At 43.1% G+C, this 15,726-nt stretch overlaps 1 protein-coding gene across 6 annotated transcripts in view; it reads right to left on the bottom strand.

Moving 5' to 3' along the window:
- MITF (melanocyte inducing transcription factor) overlaps positions 1–15,726 on the bottom strand; it is a 152,634-nt gene that overhangs the window by 59,834 nt on the left and 77,074 nt on the right. The window contains exon 1 of one of the 6 annotated variants that reach the window (XM_035106667.2): positions 10,020–10,621. The exons of 4 other annotated variants lie outside the window; for them this stretch is intronic. In XM_035106667.2, the coding sequence (XP_034962558.1) occupies positions 10,020–10,075 (56 nt within the window). In that variant the 5' untranslated portion in view covers positions 10,076–10,621. Of the gene's footprint in view, positions 1–10,019; positions 10,622–15,726 lie in introns of those variants that run through there. One more of the 6 variants, XM_035106666.2, reaches the window with a different exon arrangement.

Here is a 15,726-nt window from a genome sequence, read left to right as displayed (position 1 = left end):
GAAGGTAAACAGTGTTTCCGTGTGCTGTTCTGGTTCGCCAGAAGCGGCTTAGTCATGCTGGCCACATTACCTGGAAGCTGTACGCCGGGTCCCTCGGCCAGTAAAGCAAGATGAGCACCGCAACCCCAGAGTTGTCCGCAATTGGACCATTAATGGTCAGGGGTCCATTTACCTTTACCTTTACCAAAGCAAATTTAGAGAGAGGAGAAGGGGGCTGCAATGGTAAAAACTGGCCCTGCTCCCCATTCTGCTGTCAGGTTCCTTCCATTAGTGGGCAAACAGCATGATATCACCTTATGAAATCTAAAGGAATTTAGCTCTCATAAGGTTAATATATAATATATAAGGTAAATATAATAATATGGAAACTAGCTTCAACACTTCCCAAACTGATGTTTAGGTGGTTTCGGCCAACTGAATACCCAATGCCCTTCCATAAATTGCAGGTAAATACTACCAGATTTCACATTCTACTGTCAGTGGAATAGCCTCTTCTTCATTGGAGAGGTTCTTAAGCAGAGGTTGGATGGCCACCTGTCATGGATGTTTTAGCTGAGATTCCTGCATTGCAGGGTGTTGGATTAGGTGACTCTCGGCACCCTTTCATAGAATCACATCACATCCCCTGAAATGCAGGAATCTTTTGCCCAACGTGCTGCTCAAACCCACGACCCTGAGATTCAGAGTCTCCTGCTTTATTGATTGCGCTAAACTTGTCCAAAAACTGAACCTTGCTTACGTCTCCTTTTTTCCTACATGATCCCTAAAGCAGGTTTACACAGAAGTCAATCACAACAAGTTCAATGGGGCAGCAGTCTTCAGCAAAGGGTTATCGGCTCCAAATGTAATTCTATTATTCTGTTATTTTTCAGGCGTAAATAGTACCATCATTGCTCCAAGTTAAAGCATTGTGCACATATAGATGCATTGGTGGTAGTTGCTACACTAGGTGCTGGTATCCTCTGATGACTCAAACTCCAAAAACTGAGAAAGAATGGGCACCAGTCATTAGCAGATGCGGCGCCGGGGTGCAAATATCCGCTCAGCGCCCCCAAATTATCATGGATAGTGGGGGGTGGGTGAAGCTGCGCACTGCCAGTCATGTGCAGGAGAGCAATCCCCGCAGAGGCTTGGAAGGGAAGCTGCAGGCCCGCCAGCCATATAGTTGGAGGGGCGCAGCTTCCATCCTAGTAGTGATGTATGGAAGTGAGAGCTGGACCATAAAGAAGGCTGATCGCCGAAGAATTGATGCTTTTGAATTATGGTGCTGGAGGAGACTCTTGAGAGTCCCATGGACTGCAAGAAGATCAAACCTATCCATTCTGAAGGAAATCAGCCCTGAGTGCTCCCTGGAAGGACAGATCGTGAAGCTGAGGCTCCAATACTTTGGCCACCTCATGAGAAGAGAAGACTCCCTGGAAAAGACCCTGATGTTGGGAAAGATTGAGGGCACTAGGAGAAGGGGACGCCAGAGGACAAGATGGTTGGACAGTGTTCTCGAAGCTACGAACATGAGTTTGACCAAACTGCGGGAGGCAGTGGAAGACAGGAGTGCCTGGGGTGCTCTGGTCCATGGGGTCACGAAGAGGCGGACACGACTAAACGACTAAACAACAACAACACAAGTTTCCATCCTAAGCCTCTGCAGGGATCGCTCTCCTCCCGCAGAGGCTTGGGAGGCAAGCTGCACGCCCGCCAGCCATATGGTTGATGGGGAGCAGCTGGCAGGCATGCAGGGAAAGGGGAGGCTGCCAGCAAAGCCGCGCAGCTCCCTCACTCGCTGGGGCACCCCTGAGAGGCAGGCGTCCTGGCGTAACGAACCACTAAGCCGTATGGGAAAGATGGCTCTGCACCAGCATTCTATCTCGATCCAGATTTGGCACTTCAAAAAAACCAGTAAGCTGCAGTCCAAATAATTTTTAGAACCTGCCCGATTTGGATCAGGTTCTGTGTCTGAATCCGCTTTGTTAAAATGAACCTTTCTACTTACCCCATTAACTAGTATTATGGGGAAATAAAAAAACAGCTGCCACTTCCCGTCTCCCCCCCACCCTCTTTTTCACAGAACTGGATTTAATTTACAGGCATAATAGCCCTGACAGCCTGCCAAATTACACACAAACAAGCCCAAAAATATTTTGCTAGGCATCTTTTAATGAATAAATACATAAAAGAACCATCTATAACTTTGGCAGAATGGTATTAAATTGAAAGGTGTGTTAGCCCCCTTCCGAAAAGATGGATCCCGACAAACTTCAGAATTGGGGCCCCTTGAACCAACCCTGCTTCACCTTGGACAAGCGCAGAATCCCTCTAAGGTGCCCCACTTCAGTTCAGGATTTGGGATTTGTCAGAATACTCTGCACATGCTGAGTTATGCGCTGTAGTTCTTGAGGCTGGTGATTAGCGGCAAGCATCAATGCGCAAGAGGCCTTGGGTTTTTAACTCTACATGTAAGATTTTATGATTGTTAATCTCTCTGTTAAGTGTGTGTTTTGTAGTATGGTGGGCCCACAACGTACGCTCACTATACATGCATGATCACAACCTTAATTTGTGGGGCGTGTGTGTGTGTGTGTGGATGGATGGATGGATGGATAAATAAATAAATGGAAAGTGGGGAAAACCCACCATTGCCCGCTCTCCAATTATTTATTTTCCTCACATTACTCACTTGGCTAGAGTGTGGTGCTGATAATGCCAAGGTCATGGCACCCTCCCTGTGGAACACCCTCCCTTTAGATGCCAAGGAGATAAAGAACCACAAAACTTTTAGAAGACATCTGAAGGCACCCCTGTACCAGGTAGTTTTCAATGCTTGATGTTTTACTGTGTTTTAATATATGCCTCGGTCCAGAATACCTGAAGGAGCGTCTCCACCCTCCAGACACTGAGGTCCAGTACCGAGGGCCTTCTGGCGGTTCCCTCATTGCGAGAAGCCAAGTTGCAGGGAACCAGGCAGAGGGCCTTCTCGGTGTTGGTGCCCGCCCTGTGGAACGCCCTCCCATCAGATGTCAAAGAGAAAAACAGCTACCAGATTTTTAGAAGACATCTGAAGGCAGCCCTGTTTAGGGAGGCTTTTAATGTTTAATAGATTATTTTATTTCATTTTTCTGTTGGAAGCCGCCCAGAGTGGCTGGGGGAACCCAGACAGGTGGGTGGGGTATAAATAATAAAATTATTATTAATATTATAAGGTTGCAGGTTCAATCTCCGTATGGGACAGCTGCATGCTCCTCCATTGCAGAGGGCTGGACTAGATTCCTCCCAACTCTACAATTTTAGGATTCTACCTGTACACCCATTGGGTTTTCCTTGCTTACCGGGATCTGGGAAGAAGGTGCAAGGGCTCTGGGTGTGTCCCACAATCTTTACAGAGCCCAACACACAACCCTTCACCTTGTGGGGGGTGGGGTTTCCCACTATTTTGCTTTTGTGCACAAAGCCCCAGAACCTTGCATAAGTGGCGGGCCAACTGTAAAGGTAAAGGTAAAGGGACCCCTGACCATTAGGTCCAGTCGTGACCGACTCTGGGGTTGCGCGCTCATCTCGCATTATTGGCCGAGGGAGCCGGCGTATAGCTTCCAGGTCATGTGGCCAGCATGACAAAGACGCTTCTGGCAAACCAGAGCAGCACATGGAAACACCATTTACCTTCCCGCTGTAGCGGTTCCTATTTATCTACTTGCATTTTGACGTGCTTTCGAACTGCTAGGTTGGCAGGAGCTGGGACCAAGCAACGGGAGCTCACCCCGTCACAGGGATTCGAACCGCTGACCTTCTGGTCAGCAAGCCCTAGGCTCAGTGGTTTAACCACAGCGCCACCTGGGTCCCCACAGCGCCACCCAACTCAAAGTGCTGCCTGAAGCCTCCAGGACTAAAGAAAAAAGAAAAAAAATCTAGATAGTCAGACAGACATATGCTAAACCAGGGGCAACAGGTTGCAACACATTCTTAGGACCTTGTATTCTGACTGGAGGTTGCACTTATTTCAAGATCTTCCGTGCATGCAAAAGTCTGTATTATGCAACTGTTTTAACACACATAAGTGCATGTGCCTGAGCACACATGCCTCTCATCATCAAAATCACAGACCTGGAGAGTAAACTGGCAATGGGGGAAGAGACTAAGTTGATTATAAAATGTTCTGCTCATCTTTGGTAGTAAGGAAAGAGTCAGAAGCAGATTTAGCACAGACAGAATTTGAGATAAGCATAATGTTGCTTTTATTCATGCACATAATGTGGAGTATTCCGTTACCACGCGGGCATAAAGAGCATTCATTAGGTGTGAAACTCCAAAGCGGAGAGACATTCCGTTCCCATTCCATTTTCCAGCTACTGCCAACAGTCCCTCCGGCACTGCTCCACCCACCTCAAAAATTAATTTTGGGCTAAAACATTCCCGGTTCAAGCCAGGCCTCCTTTGGCAAGCGAAACAGATTCGCATAAACCGGGACTGTATTCATATGCTCTAATAAAAGCTGCACACTCGCATTGTATAATCTCCTGGCCAGAAAAAAAAATAGAGACTTTAAGTTTGAAATTAATAGATCAATTATATATTAAAAAAATGCCATCTGCATTATGCATCGAACCTTTTGCCAATATTTGGGTAAAGAAAGCCATAGCAGTAACAGGCTTGCTAGAGAACTAGCAGGGCTTGGCCTTTGCTTGGGACTCTCATGTCAATCAAACCCTCTGACATTAAGCATTATAGTAACACCACAGAATTATACTGATCTATAGCACCTGCTACTGGCTAAACTGGGGGGGAGGGGACACAAAAGACAAGAAGCAATGATGAATCTCAGGAAATACTGCATTGCACTAGTAAAAGATCTGTCCGCTTCTTTTAAAAAGTATATAATGTGCCCTAGAAATAAAGAATAATTATTGGGGTGGCAGGTTCTTCTAAAAGTATCTACTCTGCAATTACATATTCCACTCACTTTTCCTTTCATCTGGGGGTTATACTGCAGCCTTCAAGTTAGTCAAAAAGAAAGAGAGAGACAGAGACAGAGACAGAGACATCGTCGTCCCCCACCCCATGTCTGAGTAAATTAAAAAGCATGCAGATGTGAACTCTTGAAGTTCTTAAACCTTCCAGCCATGGTTACAAGAAAGCAAGTCTGTCATAGTTGAGACACTAATGTAAACCTCCTGCCCCCAAAGAAGGTGTTTGAAAATTAACACAAAAACCAATCAAGTACAGGTCTGAATTGCATTCCTAGCTCTGATCAAAAGCCGAATGCTTTCACTAAGGAAGATTTATCTCTGTGTTGCTTGCAGGTGTGTGTGTGTGTGTGTGTGTGTGTGTGTGTGTGTGTGTGTGTGTGTGTTTGAACCTATTTAGCTTGATGCACTACTATAGAGATGTCTATTGTTACATCTAGCGTACGAAAGAACTAGATTAGTTTGGAATGTGAAGGGATGAAAGGATTAAAATGTGCCCTTCTGTTCCTCGCTACCCCCCACCCCCAAATATCCAGCTAATCTAAAACTAATCTTCAGGCTACTGCTTCGAGTTCCCAAAGCTTTTGCCATTTATGCTTCAAACAGGAAAATATGAACAACTGATTCGTAGTCAAACAAGTGGCACTGGGGAAGAGTTCTGTTCTGCAAGCATGGTGCACCAGTACAGCTGCATCTTGGAAGCCCTGTTCATCTCCACGTGCAAAAGATCAAGGATATAACCTTGAATGGGACGAATAAAGTGATGGCTCTCCTGCTGTAGCCCAAACTGAAAGAACGTATCTCAGCTACCTAGTAGACATCAATATGGTGCCTTCAATTGAACTCTGTTGGGGTTTTTTCAGGTAAGCAACTTATCAAACACACTTAAGATAAATTCTGCCTGAGTGTTTAGTCACTGCTGTTTCACTAAAGGTAGGAGGAGGACAAAATTGTGAACTGATGGTGAAGGGCAAGTTGAAATAGTAATAAGAGAGCTTTCAAGAGCTGAGCAATGCATCCCTCTCGCTAAAATTAATGAAGCAGCATTATTCAGCCAAAATGAGACACCAGACAAATGTTTTAAGTGTCTGGGAACAGCATAACACAGCCTAAATAATCTTCTGATTAAAGGCAGCTGTCTAAGAAGTCCAGTGGTAAGTGAAGTAAAAAACTTTTAACGTATCTGCTAACTGATTCATATTTGTTGGGATGGAAATGGGCTGCGGTTACATACAGTCCACACACAGGGAGGGGGTGAAATCCAGGTAAAATTAAGAGTTCAGACTATGTTCCAGTGAAAAACCATAGCATAGTTGAATGCAGTTAAATCCAACCAATTTGAATTTGTTTAGGGTTGATTAAACCTTCTGCATCATATAAACAATCTACTTTGTGAGTGAAGGAATCCATATCAAACTACCCAATGATAAGATGAGAACTCTATAATTCTTTTCTCCACTTTCCTTCTTAAGCAAGAGGAGCTTGAGCATTCTGCAAGCCTGAGCAGAGGAAGGTAGATTTGGGAGAGACTGCTTAAATCTCCCCTCCTTGAATGTGTTGCTTTTTTTTTTGGCTGCGGCAAACCGCGCTTCGCAAGACGAAATTATTGCAAGACGAAGCGACTCATGGAACGAATTAATCTCGTCTTGCAAGGCATCACTGTATATGCAAAAATGTGTGTGTGTGGTCTCAGAGAAATCTGTACTAAACTGCTAATGAATTTTCACTTTTAAAAAAGAAATAAATCACAAACTGATACAGAAATCAATAAATCACAAACTGATACAGAAAGAGATGAAATTAAGACTGATCCATCCCTAGTTAGTAGTGATACTTTTTATTATGTTTATAATGTTTGGCATGTTACAACCCATCTGTTTCCCCAAAAAATGAAAATGAGCTTGTGTGTAAATAGTCACTTGCTAGGCTGCTTATGACAAACAAGAGGTCATCCTCCAGCAGCAGGAAAATTTTGCTGAATTTTGTTTCATGTCATGAAGTGTGATGGAAGAGCATTCATGTGGGCTTGTACAGTTTATATGCTAGTTTTAATACATGTCAATTGCAGAGAATAGTTTCACACTGGAAGAACTTTGAACAGAATCCAACAAGCTTAGTATGAATCAACAGTGTGATGCCACAGCAAAAATTAAAAACTAAAAACTAATGTTATTCTAGGCTTATTTCACTGTCTTCTGTCTTGGTCAGACCACACCTGGACTACTGTGTTCAGTTCTGGGCACCACAGTTTAAGAAGAATATTGAAAGGCTAGAACAGGGGTCTCCAAACTAAGGCCCGGGGGCCGGATGCGGCCCGCGCGAGCCAATTGTGTGGCCCCCGACGACCCCCGCTGCTGCCCGCTCTTACCGGCGTGCCCCAGTGCGGTTGCCCATTAAGTTGTGCACAAGCTATTTTATGTGCCACGCCGACCCAGAAGTGCACCAGAAATGACGTCTGTGCATGCACAGACGTCATTTCTGGTGACGCCCTGCGCCAGAAAAAGCCAAGTGTGCGCACGTATGGGAGCACGTTCCCCCACCCTCCGGCCCGCCACGAGATCGGCGCCGGAGGAACCGGCCCAAAACCGGTTAAGTTTGGGGACCCCTGGGCTAGAACGTGTACAGAGGAGGGCAACCAAGATGATCAAGGGTCTAGAAACCAACCAAGCCTTATGAAGACCGGTTGAGGGAGTGGGGTATGATTAGCACAGAGAAGAGCAGACTTAAGTGATATGTTAGCCATCTTCAAATATCTAAAGGGTTGTCACATGGAAGACAGCGCAAGCTTGTCTCCTCCTGCACCAGAGGGTAGGACCCAAGCCAATTCAAATTACATGAAAGGAGATTCCAACTAAACATTAGGAAGAACTTTCTAACAGTAAGAGCTGTTCAACAGTGGAATAGAATACCTCAGAAGGTGGCAAACTCTCCTTCACTAGAGAGTTGAATGGTTGAATGGTCACCTGCCATTTAGCTCTGATCTTGCTTTGCAGGGGTTGGACAAGTTGACCATTTCAATTCTACAATTCTATGTTGTTGCATGCAGAGAATGAAATCTGCAGGTGCAACAGTGTTTCCTCACCTCTCCATCCCCTAAATCTGCCCTGGAGGGTTCTGCTCTAACACATCATCTTGATGTGTCATCCAATCCTAGAATATTGACCTGAGACAAACTCTCTCAAGTTTCAAGACAAACTCTCTCAAGTTTCAAGACAAGCCAACTTTGAACCATTGATCAGAATCAGAAGAATCTTTATTTGCATCAGCCACTAGCCATAGCAATGAAATAAAATTAAAATGTACTGAAGATGGAGGTAAAAACTTAACTATACAAAATACATTCCAGAGGTTTACATCAATAATAAAATAATAAAACTTATTCTAATTCCCCCCTTTTTGCAGTTTTTGCTGTCACCTGATTATCTCGATCTGCTAGAAGAAAGGACACAGGAGCAACGGTTGAGGGACCTGTGACTCAGCTATACAGCTGCAAATAAAATGTTTTAAATGTGTTGTAATGTGCAGTTATACAAATGTGACACTAGATGCCGATAGTGCGCTATGCCAAATTCAATGTATTTTTTTCAAAACGTTTTATAAAAAAGCATTTTCACAGCTTTTTTTTATATGTGTGTAGAGTGGTAATAACCTCACTCCTCAAATATTTATAAGGAGCGCAAGCTAGAAGCACATGAGCTACTGATTCAATACTGCCATCTACACATGGCACAAATGTACGTTTCCAGCGGAATTTTTTGAAATCGACCCTCAAGTACAGCTGAAGGCAGCACATTTAATCTTGCATAAGTGAAAGCGCATCTGTACTTTGGAATTGTTAAATTTTGCAAACGTGGTGCCAGTGTATCAGTTGAACCTTTGGTGACGAATCCAGTTTGTGTAACCAACCAGTGTGTTTATGTGTGCATGCACAGTCACACACTCACAACACCCTGTGAATGCTCCCATGGTGATCAAGTTTAAAGCTATTAAAAAATAATAATCTACCATCTGCTAAACAATTGCAAGCATTTAGTATTTTTCCATTTCCCCTCCTTCCTGCCTTTAAAACACACATTCACAAGCTGCTAAGCAATAAAGCTTTTGCTACTCTAATGAGAGCCTTCCTCATGACCCAAGAATGTTCACTAAATAATTATTAAACTCTGGAAGTGTGGGTTTGGTTTGTTTTTTGCCCGAGTCGCCATTCAATAAAACACTGCAGGTTGATTTGCTTGAATGCTTCATTCTCTTTTCGGGACTGGTGGGATATGTTTCACCAAGAGGTGCACAACAAGCAACCGCTGAAAAATTCCTACTAGCCAGACCTGTAGGAGAGTACTTTCCTACTGACTAGTAAGTGATCCACCAACAATTTGCTGTTTCCCCCACTGCTTTTACAGCCCCATACATTGAGCTACCACTCAGAAATATATTTCTTGAACCACAGAAGGTGGTTCAAGAGCAGCACTGGATAGAGAGCCCTGAAGATCAGACCCTAAGAGTCTGGGGCTCCTCTGCTGCCAAACCTCATAATGAAATGTGCCACTGCTTTACTTTTTGTCTGTTACACCAGTGATGATAGATATGCTAACTGCAACAAAGCAATGCCAGCTGCAATTGTGTTCTTAAGGAAAAAAGATTTAACAGCTAAAAATATTTCAAATTAAAAATAAAACTGTATTATTCTGTAGTCTTCCTCATCCAGAAAATACAGATTCACACAACTCCTAAAGGAGATGCATTTGACATCAGAAAGTCCACAATGTGGACTTTCAAATCCAGTGTTTTGTCTGGGCTGTAAATTCGTATTACTTTAACAACAAGAAAGCCACGAAAAAGATATATCACTTATCTGTTCTCCGCATTTTAAGTTATTATCATTATCTTGCTCAGGCAGACACTGCTGCTGTGGCTTTTAGATAGCAAGAAGCTGAAGCAGCACAGTAGGTTTAATCTCGCATAATGTTCTTTTTTTATGTGTATGTACATACATATATATATATAAACTTATCACCATGTTAAAACAGAGAGCTCTTTGCCCCCCTCAAATGAAGTGTCACTTACAGATAGCGGCTTTGAAAGGAGCAAGGAATGAACACCGGGATTCTAAGAGCTTCCATCTTCCCCCCCTTCCTGTTTAAGGTGCTCTGCAAAGCCCTTGGAGAAGAGTCAAAGTCAAACCAAGTCCTGGCACTGATGTGTCACTAGGGGTGGCTCTTGATAGAGCCCTTGGCAACTCCAATCCAAACAGAGCTCAGTGCTGAAATGGTGCCCTGGTGTCTCTGCATTAGCAGACCTGTTTAATCCAGCACCTACCTGAATAATATGAGAGAGAGAGAGAGAGAGAGAGAGAGAGAGAGAGAGAGAGAGAGAGAGAGAGAGAGAGAGAGAGAGAGAGAGCATGCAAGGGAGAGAGAACACTTTGTTTTACCAGTGGAGGAAGATGTTGGCTTGGGGAGAGAAAGCGAAGGAACTTGTAGAAGTGAGAAGGCATCCGGCTGAAGACAAGACACTATTTCAGCTGCTTGTTTTGTTCTCCTGAGCTACTGCACAATATATAGCACCATATGATCTGGATGACTTTGGGTCTCTTTCTTTATGGTGAGATAGATGATAGATGATAGATAGATGATAGATACAGTACCTAGATAGATGGATGGATAGATATAGATAGATAGATAGATAGATAGATAGATAGATAGATAGATAGATGATAGATCTCTCTCTCTCTCTCTCTCTCTCTCTCTCTCTCTCTCTCTCTCTCTCTCTCTCTCTCTCCATAAAAAATATGGTGATTATATATATATATATATATATATCCATTATATATTTATATATAAACCTATCCATTCTTAAGGAAATCAGCCCTGAGTGCTCACTGGAAGGACAGATCCTGAAGCTGAGGCTCCAATACTTTGGCCACCTCACGAGAAGAGAAGACTCCCTGGAAAAGACCCTGATGCTGGGAAAGATTGAGGGCACAAGGAGAAGGGGACGACAGAGGACGAGATGGTTGGACAGTGTTCTCAAAGCTACCAACATGAGTTTGACCAAACTGCGGGAGGCAGTGCAAGACTGGCATGCTCTGGTCCATGGGGTCACGAAGAGTCGGACACGACTAAATGACTAAACAACAACTATTATATATATATATATATATATATATATATATATATATATATATATATAATCTCACCATATTCTTTATGGTGTGTGTGTGAGAGAGATCTCTCCTCTATCATCTATCTATCTCACCATAAAGAAAGAGACCCAAAGATGTCAGTCATCCAGACCATACAGTGACACAGCAGGTGTGAAGCACCTAAGTGTACACTACCATTTCTTACAAATCAATTGTAAGAAGACACTACTATTTCTTAAAATTCAATTGTCTTTAGCAACGTGGGTGAAAGAGAGATAGCATCTGAAAAACACATGTCGGCATTTTACTGCATTCACCTGTGCTTCAGTGTAGCAAGACCAAATAGATACCGGCACAATTTTCACACAAGACACTGGGGTTTTGTTCTCACAATTCCTGCAAGCAGTGCTTTTAAGAACCCAGTTTAATTCATGGTAGCCCAATCATTGCGACATGGCTGCGGATCTCACTGCATTTTGTGGAAATGCTGTATTAAGCTATACCCTCGTTTGTTGGTTAATGAATCTTGAGTGTTCTTGCAAACATTAATAATTATTTGTATCCCCAATCTATACTCTGGAGGGTCTTGGCAAAGTAGGAGAAGTCTATTCTTTCACTTCTCTAGGCCAAGGAAGTACCCAACCTTCCTCAGTAGGTGGGGCTGCCAAATTTCAAAGAACCGTATATAAAATAAATGACTCCCCTATAATCAAACAGAAATCTGTACAATATAATCCTGTTGCCAAGCCCAAATTAACTTGGTGTATTTTAGTGTCTGTGACACTAAATTTGTTGGTGTGGGGGAGAAATGTTGTCATGGCTGGAGGAGGACAGAGAAGAATCTGGTTGTAAAACAGCCTTATTACAAGGGATTTGATTTACAGGATGAAATAACACAGCATCAACAGAAGTTAACTCAGACCCAGATAAGCTACAACATAAATAAGCTTGAAATGCTGTATTTCCCTGGCAGATCACAGCCTGCCGCTTTTTAAAAGGAAAGAGTGTTCCTCTTTTAACAAATATTAAAATGCAATGTTAAGATAAAATGGGAAGAAGATGTATGAATGTATGCAAACCTGAATAAAGCCTGAATGAATAAAACAAACTCCTAAATCTGCCTCTCAAGTACTGTCTCCTTTAATCAGTTATTGCAAATAGAAAATTCACCCAGCACAAACAGTATAGACTCAACAAAATAAAATAAAAAATTCCTTCCAGTAGCACCTTAGAGACTCTAAGATGCTACTGGGAGGAATTTTTTATTTTGTTTCAACTACGTCAGACCAACACGGCTACCTACCTGTAACTAGTATAGACTCAGTATTGCTTTCTCAATGACTTACCAGTATAGTGTATAAAGAATACAATACTATAATATTTAAAATATATCAGTTTAAACCACAAGGACAGGTACATTCAAAGTATGGCATACTCTTGAACATTCCTTGCTAAAACAACGGAATGCATCAGAATTAAAAGAGCTTTAGTAAAGGCCACCCTGTATTTTAATTTATGCAAGTCCTTAAAATAATAAGGTTATCTTTTTTTTAATGCAAAGGAAATTCTCAAACAATGGTGCTGTTTCATAAACCGATGTGGTCGCTCGTTCCATCTGAAGGGATATATCATACAATCTCTGCTTCAAAGGCCTTTTTTAAAGCATGCTTCCTCCCCATAGTTTTTACGTACAGTTCAGAAAAGCCTAATGTCACTGCTAGGGAAGAAGGAAGCCTTTTTCCAAGAGTGATTGTCCATTTCTTCAAAGGCTACCTGAACAGAACAGCAAGACGTACTAAAAAAGCTTTTTTAGCCAGAAGTTTATCATCATTTTATATGGCACTGTTTATATTCTATATTGCCAATTTAAGGTAAAGGTAAAGGGACCCCTGACCATTAGGTCCAGTCGTGACCGACTCTGGGGTTGCGCGCTCATCTCACATTATTGGCCGAGGGAGCCGGCGTATAGCTTCCAGGTCATGTGGCCAGCATGACGAAGCCGCTTCTGGCAAACCAGAGCAGCGCACGGAAACGCCGTTTACCTTCCCGCTATAGCGGTTCCTATTTATCTACTTGCATTTTGACGTGCTTTCGAACTGCTAGGTTGGCAGGAGCTGGGACCAAGGAATGGGAGCTCACCCCGTCACAGGGATTCGAACCGCCAACCTTCTGATCGGCAAGCTCTAGGCTCTGTGGTTTAACCACAGCGCCACCTGGGTCCAATTTAGCTCTGCGCAAATCAGAAACGACCAATAATGAAAAGAGCACCAGGAAAGAATGTATAGATTTGTCTTGGAGTACCTTCAAGGGCCTTAAAGCCTCAGAGGCCCACCCAAAATTAGAACTTTTCACATTCTGTTGCAGAGATTATATTGACTCATTGAGAGTGGTACTGTTCTCTTCAAAGCAATTAGCATCCACTGGGTTTTACAGCCATTCTCTTTCATTCATACTTTGATGTTTCCAGCAAACAGTTACATCATGCATTTATTACTACAGCTGTTAGAATACATTTTTGGATTGCTGTTATCTTTCGTTTTTAAGAAAAGTGTCGTTTGTTTTATCTTCCACTGCATTTCCAACAGAGTATCTATATATCTGTATCAATACACACACAAGCAAACCCATCTTCAGCATGATGCACAAAGCCGACAAAAACATGAAAGTCCACACCACACTAAATCAGTTACAGCGAGACTGCTCATGTTTACTCAAACATATGCCCAACTATGTAAGGACAATGCAAACAGGGAAGTGGGTACAAATTGAAACTGCTTCTCTGAAACTGTGGCGAGTCGCAGTTAGGCAAAACACGTCAGGTACTGGCATCGTGATTCTCATTTACCCCCTGCTGGAACTAATGACAACTTTTCCAGAAGGCAATTTCAATCAGGAAAGGGTTAGAAAACGCCTTTCTCCCCAGTGCCACAGATGTGGTCCAGAATCAAAGTTCCCTGCAGCTTTAAGTTAAAACAAGGTTGAGACGTCTGATCATGGATGCATTCAGTGCTTTTTTTCCTGGAGGTACGCAGGGGTACGCATACGCCTAAACATCTTGTGAATCTAAGTTTGGCCTCATTGAGGGGCAGTATTTCAATATGAGTAGGAAAATGAGAGTACCCCTAAACATTATCATCATCATCATCACCATCATCATCATTAAAAGCACTGGGTGTTTGTCCTGTTATCTGAAACACAGCTGGCTATTTTCATTAGGCATACATAGCAAAGGCTACTGAAATTTCCACTGAAATGAACTGGGGAATACACACACACAAGAGGTTTGTATATCCTACCGCTTGTTTCTCTTTATTTTCAAGAAGGGTCTGTTCCTCGCTATTTTGGTAGAGGGCCATAAGAAGCGCAGCACTAGGCTATCAGAAACTTTTGCTCTGCATGCTCCAAAAATTCTTTAAGGTGAAAATAAGGGCTCTTGGTTCATATGAAATGAGTGTATATCGAATCAGACTGGATCATGGAACAGCATCAACTGGTAGTCCAGTGCCTGGCCCATTTTTGTTTGTTTTTGTTTTTGTTTTAGAGGAATTATGGTATTGCCTCCTTGATTACGGTAAATGAACAGAGAGGGCTGTAAGAAAATACTTTGATAGTTGGAAATCTCTTTCTAGCCTCAAAGTGCAGTTTGGTGACACCCTTCAGAGCTGGGGGTGGAGGAAAGTGGGGGGAACAGCCTGGGGCTACTGTGGCTATCTAATCTTTAAAGTAGTGGTGAGGAAATTGTGCCCCCGCCACAGACATTATTGGAGTCCCAACTCCCATCACCCCCAGCAGAGTGTTGAGGAATGATGGGAGTTGTGATCCCACAGCTTCTGGAGGGCTACAGATTCCTCTACAAGTGGGAGCATCATAGTTTACCTAACTTGGGAGTGCTTACGACACATCATTTGGATATTTGCGATAACATTAGACGGAAGTCTAAAAGCAGCACCCACGTAAGCACAAATGATGCCCTCTAGGCTGAGCGGTAGAGCTTCCCACCACCTCTCCTTTTCCCACGATGAAGGAACCAGTGCAGCCTTTCAGCCAACGCTATCCACAATGGTGCTAGTTCAACCGGTTTAGTTAAGTTGCAAAACCAGCGTTACTACCGCTACTACTGCAGCCACATGATGGATCAGCTCTAAATATGCTTTTTGTCACTTGGTTTCCAAAGGGGGGGGTGAAGGGGCCTGAAAATGATGGATTTCAATGAGCCTTCTCCTGCTTCCCCCCAGGGTGGAGTGCAACAGTCTACACGGAATTGTTTTTACTTCTTTAGTTGTTTTTAAAATGAAGGCATAGTTGGAACAATTCGCATATGGCGATGATGAAAAGCCTTTTTGTGGCCTAAACACTGGAGAAATTGTTCCCCCTTATATAGCTTTGCCAGAGCCGTGGCGAATTTGCGTTAGCTGCTACGTAAATCGCTAGGAGGGTAGCTGTGACTTGCGAACCTGACCTTTGGAGGAGGAGGAGGAGGAGAAAGAGAAAGCGTCTTTGCATCTTGCTAGAGGGTGTTCTGTCCCGCTAGCATATCATGTACCTAGTTTGAATTATACAAGAATGATAATAAAAGTATTTTTAGCAGGCAATAAAATCTTGAAAAACAACAGTCGGACGAAGGAAGAG

This window comes from Zootoca vivipara, chromosome 2, assembly GCF_963506605.1.
Source record: "Zootoca vivipara chromosome 2, rZooViv1.1, whole genome shotgun sequence".
Lineage (NCBI taxonomy): Eukaryota > Metazoa > Chordata > Lepidosauria > Squamata > Lacertidae > Zootoca > Zootoca vivipara.
This window is presented reverse-complemented; position numbering and strand designations above follow the sequence as displayed.